The sequence below is a fragment of the Morone saxatilis genome, unplaced genomic scaffold, assembly GCF_004916995.1.
Source record: "Morone saxatilis isolate NCDOM2014 unplaced genomic scaffold, NCSU_SB_2.0 Contig3, whole genome shotgun sequence".
Classification (NCBI taxonomy): domain Eukaryota; kingdom Metazoa; phylum Chordata; class Actinopteri; family Moronidae; genus Morone; species Morone saxatilis.
The window spans coordinates 13,493,901-13,501,410 of record NW_023339873.1 but is presented as its reverse complement, the minus strand read 5'-3'; the positions used below and the strand labels follow the sequence as shown (position 1 = coordinate 13,501,410).

General features: G+C 43.9%; 1 protein-coding gene across 4 annotated transcripts in view; it reads right to left on the bottom strand.

Moving 5' to 3' along the window:
• Positions 1 to 7,510, bottom strand: part of ktn1 (kinectin 1) — an 18,618-nt gene that overhangs the window by 5,817 nt on the left and 5,291 nt on the right. For 2 of the 4 annotated variants that reach the window (XM_035673590.1, XM_035673592.1), the window contains exons 3-26: positions 7,276 to 7,510; positions 6,852 to 7,010; positions 6,616 to 6,732; positions 6,368 to 6,498; positions 6,147 to 6,251; positions 5,907 to 6,047; positions 5,601 to 5,707; positions 5,102 to 5,246; positions 4,356 to 4,452; positions 4,052 to 4,236; positions 3,849 to 3,917; positions 3,726 to 3,763; positions 3,517 to 3,607; positions 3,125 to 3,193; positions 2,984 to 3,021; positions 2,767 to 2,860; positions 2,497 to 2,565; positions 2,359 to 2,396; positions 1,827 to 1,917; positions 1,598 to 1,710; positions 1,396 to 1,492; positions 1,162 to 1,202; positions 979 to 1,069; positions 90 to 176 (exon numbers count right to left, since the gene is read on the bottom strand). The exon at positions 7,276 to 7,510 is cut by the window's right edge and continues 1 nt beyond it. In XM_035673590.1, coding sequence (XP_035529483.1) covers positions 90 to 176; positions 979 to 1,069; positions 1,162 to 1,202; positions 1,396 to 1,492; positions 1,598 to 1,710; positions 1,827 to 1,917; positions 2,359 to 2,396; positions 2,497 to 2,565; positions 2,767 to 2,860; positions 2,984 to 3,021; positions 3,125 to 3,193; positions 3,517 to 3,607; positions 3,726 to 3,763; positions 3,849 to 3,917; positions 4,052 to 4,236; positions 4,356 to 4,452; positions 5,102 to 5,246; positions 5,601 to 5,707; positions 5,907 to 6,047; positions 6,147 to 6,251; positions 6,368 to 6,498; positions 6,616 to 6,732; positions 6,852 to 7,010; positions 7,276 to 7,510 — 2,448 coding nt within the window. The remainder of the gene's footprint in view (positions 1 to 89; positions 177 to 978; positions 1,070 to 1,161; positions 1,203 to 1,395; positions 1,493 to 1,597; positions 1,711 to 1,826; positions 1,918 to 2,358; positions 2,397 to 2,496; positions 2,566 to 2,766; positions 2,861 to 2,983; positions 3,022 to 3,124; positions 3,194 to 3,516; positions 3,608 to 3,725; positions 3,764 to 3,848; positions 3,918 to 4,051; positions 4,237 to 4,355; positions 4,453 to 5,101; positions 5,247 to 5,600; positions 5,708 to 5,906; positions 6,048 to 6,146; positions 6,252 to 6,367; positions 6,499 to 6,615; positions 6,733 to 6,851; positions 7,011 to 7,275) is intronic. The other 2 variants (XM_035673591.1, XM_035673593.1) reach the window with 2 other exon arrangements.

Below are 7,510 nucleotides of genomic sequence, written 5' to 3'. Positions count from 1 at the left end.
AAAAAAAAAAAAAAACAGCATTTTTTGTGGGAGGGGGGGATGCATCAGATTGGAACTAGAGTGAAGCATACTGAGGTGGGGTGTCGAACCTTGACAGTTTTGCTGAGTTTCCCTTGAAGCATGGACTCGGTGGCTGACAGAGCTTCCATTGCACTCCAGTTTTTCTCCCGAAGCTCCTGTTTTGGTCAGTTCCAGAGAGATACTACTTTCAGTTCAGCCTCAAGGAAAATGCATTCAGTGACCCCTTAAATACAAACTGGTAGAGTAACAGAACAAACCGAACGCATTTCTCATCTTAAAATGACTACATTCTGATTTTCAACCATGCTTCAACCGCTAAAAATAAGCATGAACAAACAGCCTCAAGAGTCCCAGTCTCGCACCTCGTGTGGGTAAAAGCAACATGCACAGTACGCAAGATATGTATAGTAACAATGTTCAGTAAGTGCTTTCTATTCTATTCAAATTAAGGCAATAATATCTACAGATCATACGGTAGATATAAAAATTAAATAATGCCCATATAAATACATCAAATATGCCTCTCATAATAAAAGGTAGGCGAGTTTTTTGATGCTCTGAATCACCCACAAGCTCAGACAAGCTAGCTGAAATAGTCCTGGCCAACGGCGAGCATAACAAGAGTAGGCTGGAAGCCCTGTTATGCAACACTCAGCTTAAGCAAGACAAATCAAAATAGACATCTGTACTGATGTGTATAATCATGTTGAGAACACAACCTTAGCTATGCTATTTGGTGTTTAAAAAGATCTGTTTAAAAGAACAAAAAGCAAACCATGTGAGACTAATTGGCAGAGGACAACAGGAAGTATGGATGTATGCTGTGTGCAACTCCAGTGTGAAGGGGGTGTTTTGGGGTACCACACAAGGGGAGGGGGGGTGCAATGTCTTGCAGGGCTTTAGACCAAAGCAGTTACTGGTGTATATAGGTTCAGGTCATCGCTGTAGGGAACCTACGTTGTTCTTCTTCCTATGAAGCTCCAGGGAGTCCCGCAGCTCAGCCAGCTCACCCTGCAGATCCGAGACCTGCTTCTCCTTCTCTGACAACCTGATAGACAACATCGTAACCACTCATTACAAACACCATTATGTAGTTAAGCGTCCTTCAAAATAAAAATGCATGTGAAAAACATTACTCACGCTGTAAGGAGCTCTGGGCTTGGCACTGGTGTTTCGGACTGCTGTTTGAAAAGAGGAAAAAACTCAATTCAAATTATGACTGAATTAGAAGTTTATCTCTTAGTTCAAGTTCAGTTCAAACTTTTTCAACGTTTTATCTGTTCTGAATCACTTCCTCCATCATAATTTGTTCTTCAAGGCTAAAATATGTCCCATTTGTACAGTAGTGAGCATTTTTTTAAGATCGTTCCATACCTGTTGTTGCACCTGCTCCAGCTTGTCACTCAGATCCTTAGTCCTTGCCTCCAGCTCAGCCTGCAGCATCAGGATCTCCTGGTCCTTCACCACTAGCCTGCAGGTCAGGTATGTTTATTATTGTCTGATTCGTAAGGGGCTTTGTTGGAAGGCTTCGTGGTGAAATGTGTGCGTGGGTGTGTGTGTGGTGGGGTTAACTCACTGAGCCTGGAGTTCTTGGAGCTCGGTACCAGAACTGGTCGGCTCTTCTGGCATCTCCTTCTGTCTCAGCTGCTCCATCTCTGCCTGCAGGGCGGCCAACTGCTGCTCCAGAGCCTGTGAGAAAAAAAAACTGCTTCAGGCAAGAGCTCAAACTAGGACCGTACCGAACAATATAAGGAACATTTGACATAGGAAAATGCTGCATTTCGTTGATACAGAAAAGTCCACACCTCAGCTGCCTTCTCTTTGGCTGAGCTACCGTCTTGTGCTGCCTGTAGACTCTCCTCCATTGATTTTAGCTTCAAATCGCTCTCTTGGATCCTATAAAGCAGAGTAAAACAAGTGTTCATCATACAGACCTGTTTGAAGTCGCACAGAATCTGCTGATCCAATACAATACAATACAATACAATACAATACAATACACAGCCTCTCGTTCCAGCGGAAATTGGATGTTAAAACAACTACTATGAGGGCTGTGTCCAGGGAATGGCCTGGAGTGCCAGAAGGAATTACTTTTGATATGCTCACAGTAGAGTAAGTAGTAGCCTTTGGTTTCATAACAGTAATTACAGTTTGCTTCATGTCAGCTAGTTGGAAAAAAGCTAGCCGAGACTAGTGTTGCCGAAATTAAAGTTAGATATTTTATCCATCTGTGTGTCTTTGTGTGTTGTTGACGGGGGTGGGTGAAGATAAGACTATGGTATTTAGAGATCACGACAGTTTAGTGGTACAAAGCCTTGATTCAAACTTTGATCTTACTTGCTCTGGAGTTCTTCCACTGTCGACTCTGATGATGCCTACGATTAGGTGAAGAGACAATTTAAAACAAATTAATATAGAATAAAGGTAGAGAAAACACAGCAACTCCTTTTTAAAAAAGAAGATTTGACAGCTCACCTGTTCTTCTGACTTCCTCTTAATCGCCTCCATTTCTTGTTTTAGTGCCTTGTTCTCTTCTCTTACAGCCTGCATCAGGAAAAGACATTACGTAAAGATTTTTTACTCATTAGGGATTGTGATTACAAAGCAAACAGCGAAATGCAGAGTCACGTCAAAGTATGCTGATGTGAGTCAAATGTGGGTGTGTGCGTGAGGCAGCATGTTTTCAGATGTTTGAGGCTTCAGCCACCCGTGGCCGTCCCTTTCTAGACTAGACAAAACACACACCTTCAGCTCTTCTTCCTTGTTGGCCACTTCAATCAGCCCTTTCTCCAGCAGTCCCTCTACGGTTTTCATGTTCTCCTCCTTCTCCCGGACAACACTGGGTGGGGAAGCAATGTTTTATTAGGTCATTCAGTAAATGTTTATGGCTTATTACATGTTTAACCAACTGATGCATTCAAAATATGTTCCAGTATTCTCTCTCACACACACACACACACACCTCTTCTGGAACTGGTCCAAAGCCAATTGGGAGGCAGTCTGCATGGGGAGAGAGATAAGAGAGGGAGTGTCAAACAGAAGACCAAACAAACACATAGGGCACTTTTAAGTTAGGAAAAGCTTGTTAAGGTACATAGCTGACCTGATCAGAAATCTGTGCCTGCAGATTCTGAATCTCTGCCTTCAGTGACACGTTCTCATTGTGCAAGGCCTGCAGAGGAATCGGCAGGAAAGAGAGACAGCAACACTTATTAGGTCAAGACAATTCAAATTGTGACAGACAAGATCTTGAACAATGACATAATACACATAATTCTGTCTTAAATTCTTAAAACCATGAAGTAAATGATCCATTTGGCATCTAAATGTAAAATATCTAAAAATGTGAACTGTGACTTCTTTGTGGCCGGTTCGCATACCTGGTCTTCAATCCATATTCCCTCTCAACACAATGAGAGGGCCTAGAACATGTTTACCAAATTCCTGCAGACTAATGAACCAATGCGATGTTAGTATAAGAATCTCTGACTATACCTGCATGTTGGTTTCTCTACTGGCTCCACTGCTCCTTTCAGCATTTAGAGAATCCTCCAGACTCTTCCTCTGCAACTCCTTGTCAGCCAATCTGAACACAACATGGGGAATAGTTGGGGGAGCACATGAAGAATGGCTCGACAGTATCACTTTTAATGCTATCAATATGTCTGAAAAGGGTAAAAAGGAAAAGAAAAAGAAATTCTTACAGCTTCTGTATCTCCTCAATGTGGGAGACATGGGTGGCCTAAATGAGAAGAAAATAAATCTTACTAGCCTTCATACATTACACATTCTGACAAAACATAAGTAAATGAGCTTGATAAATATACCTGTGAAGAGATCTGGGCCTGCAGGTTTTCATTCTGGACCTGAAGACTTTTATTTTCATTCATAAGTTCCTGTTAAACACAGACTGCATTAGTGAAACACTGTGTTCTGCCCTGAATCTCTCTGCATTTCAGTGTGGAATCAACATGCAAAGACGTGTTGTAAACTTGTTTGTTTTTGTGTGTGCAATGTTGTGGTGGCTCACCTGAACCCGGGCCTGCAGCGAGTCGTCAGGCATGCTGTGCTGGGACATCTCCATGAGCTCAAGAATTCTCTGCTCCAGCCGATCCTTGGCGACCATGGCTTCTGTCAGGCTGCTGCGTAGGGTCTGGATCTCCTTGTTCTTGTTGTTCATCTCCGTCTCCGCTGCCAGCAGCTTGTTGTGGAGCTCTGCGCCCACAACACACACAAACAAGACATTCAGTGGCTGAATGTAACCTGATTCAACTAGATGTAGCAGAAGCGACAAGTTAAAAAGGCTACGTTTTTTGTATGTTATATTTTATCACCTTGTTTTGAGGCGTGAAGATTCTCTCTCTCATCATTGACATTGTGGAGGAATTTCTGCAATTCTTCCCAACGCCGCTTAGCATCCTGCAGTTGGGCCTGGAGATGGAGAGATGTATCCAATTTGGTGAACACTTTTCTCCCACACAAACAATACTCAATAATACACTTATAACAAATTATTCGGGGTGGGAATCATAGATCCTACACTTAGGAGTGTACAGCTACAAAATACTACTACTCAATGAGAGAGGTTGATTTGCATTGAGGCTGCCGGAATTTCTACAAGGCTGTGATCCTCTAGTTTCTTTTTCTGTCTCTGGATCTGTCAAACTAAGTTAATAGTCCAAACTACAAAAACATCTTGTGGGCTTTGTTTCATTGATTTTTGTATCCTGTGCCATAAAGAAAGGCAGTTTTCTGTAATGAAAATTTCAGTAAAGACAGGAAAGGCTGATCAAGGTGTCTAGCAGGAAACGTGTTGTTTATGCACAGCACAAAGCCTCAAACATTCCAGCTTCCAAAGCTAACACAATCCTCCCTACCCAGGTTCTATTTCCCACACCCCTCCCCAGGACTTCCACTACAACCTCCTCCCATTTCCCTGATAATGCAACCACACCCGGTAACTAGATTTGAAGCTGTGCAGCGTTGCCCAGGTTTTGTACAGCTCAGTTCATTTTTGTCTCGGCTGGGGGAAACTGAAGCACAGGCTAAATAAACACATTGTGCATCTGGATTAGTGTACCTCCAGCTGGGACACGTTCTGCTTGTAGCTGACCTCCAGTGACTTCCTCTGGTGCTCCTCCTGCTGCAGCTTGCCGTTGTTGTCTGCCAGCTCTTTCATCAGACTGGCGTACTCAGAACGCAGCTTGTTCAGCTCTGCTGAATTCCTATCAAGCCACACACATACACACACGCACAAATGAATAATGTGGAAATGGTTAATGGGGCATTATCATGGGATGCTGTCGATGAACCAAACTACAAAAAGGCCTGAGTGTTGCATTTCACAATGTGTAACTGTGAATGAGGGGGGATCTGTGCCCTAATGTGAACAATGCAGAAAGAAGAAATGTTGAGACGGGAAGTTTGCAAACGCAACTGCAATGGAAAGACAAGGAGCTGAAATTCTAATATGAATTGGATCACTAGGAGTGTTTCACCAAGCTGAGCAGATGAGACGTGTATGAAGCTCCAGAGAGCATGATCAGTAGGGTTCTTATCTATTGTAGTGTAACACTGACTTGCTCTCCATCTGGTTGGTGGCAGAGCTGACTGCGTCCCTCAGGATGCCGTTCTCCTGCTGCAGTCGAGTGATCTGGCTTTCCAGCTGCTCCCTCACCTGCTGGAACTACACAGAGGCAGGATATGATATCAGACAATAGGATTCGATCTACATGCAGCCTACAATAATGAATAAGAATAATGCCAAAAGGTTTGGGTTCCTTCACATTTTCAATTCCAGATTCTTCCCACAGTACTGATGACATGGACAAATTGGAAAATAGCAAATTAATCTCAATAATTCTGCAAGAAATCAAAGCCCTCACCTTTATCTGCATGGTCTGGAGCTCCTGGTAGCTGCCCTGTGCTTTGGCCTGCATACTACCCAGTTCTTTCTCCATGGCTGCAAGTCGCTCTCTCATCATGGCCTCTACCCGGCCCGTCTTTTGCTTCTCAACCTGCAACTCCTAAAGCACAAAAGCAAAAGGGTATATGAAGCTCTTCACTGAAACAAATGGAATTATTCCTGCAATACAAATAATAAACCATTCATCTAGAATATAGACCTGGCTGAGTTGTTTCACTTTGTCCTTGGCAATGGAGGACTCCTCCTGCAGAGTTGTGAGAAGTCTTTCTCGTTCCTGTGCAGCTGGATCAGGCCTTGCTGCAGACTAGTGGAAAGACACGTAATGTTAAAAAAGTACCAGGTCTCCTGGCAAATGCAAGTTATGTAAAGTGTCACTTGTAAAGAACACATTCAAAGTTATCTCTTTAATAAATGTCTCACCTTGTGCCAGGCATCCATGGCATTGGGGCTTTTCTCTCGGAGGAGAGCCATCACACTGACGGCCTCAGCTTCTGACAGAGCCAGGCTGGACAGGCCAGACAGCAGCTCCTTCAGCTTCACCTCTGTGTTCTCTGTTAAAAACACATGAGAGAAGGGATGCAAATTAGGAAGTTTGTATATGGATCAGCAGTAGATGTGGGATAGAAAAAAAACAACCCAAGACTGGATCAGACTTGTTTTACTCTTACCTTTGTCGGTCTCATTCTTCTGTTTCTTGCCGCTTCCTTTGGATGGTACATCATCATTATGAGCTGCCTGGTGGTTGGCAGGAGCTGCCGAGTCAGCCAGAACATGGGCTTCATCTACTGGATTTGAGAAAAACGGGTTCATTACTTACAAGTTCAGGCTTCCGTCTGAGCACATGTCCTGTTATTCTAGAAAAAATGAGAAAATTTTGCACGTGTGACAATTGTATCATCGTTACCAGGCTCTGTCTTCTGCTTCTTGGCAGAGTTCTTCTTTTTGCCACTGGTAGCACTCGGGGCTGCACCGTCAAGAACTTTGGTCTCAACCACAATGGGAGCCTCCTTCTTGACTGGAGCTGGCGCCTGCTCGGCCTTAACCTCTGGCAGCTGGTCATCCACTGGAAAGGGACAGGTATAGGAAGAGTACTGTCAATCTCCGATAGTATGTCTCGGGACAGATAGATAGATAGTATCCAATTATCATTACACCTATTGGACTAAATCTCTAAACTTGAAGATGTGCAAGACTATGGCTTCTCAGCTTACATTTGTCTACCAATTCCCAGTGTAACGTAGGAGGAATATATTGAATGAAAGAGTTAGCAATTTCCATGTTTTCAAAGAGAAACTAAATGACACGCCCACTTATAAGTGATAACTCACCAGGCTCTGCTTTCTGTTTCTTTTTCTCCTTCTTCTTCCCAGAGACCTGGGGAGGCGTCTGAGCCTGGACAGGAGCCTGAGCGGCTTGGACCGGGACCTGGACCTCAATCTGGGGAGAGGGAGGGCTGTACTGTTTGCTCAGAGGTGCCTCTGTCTTGCGGCTGATCGGCTTTGAGCCATTTACTTCTGGCTCCTCAGAAGATGGAGCTGAAGCAGCAGCAGCGGCGGCGGCGGC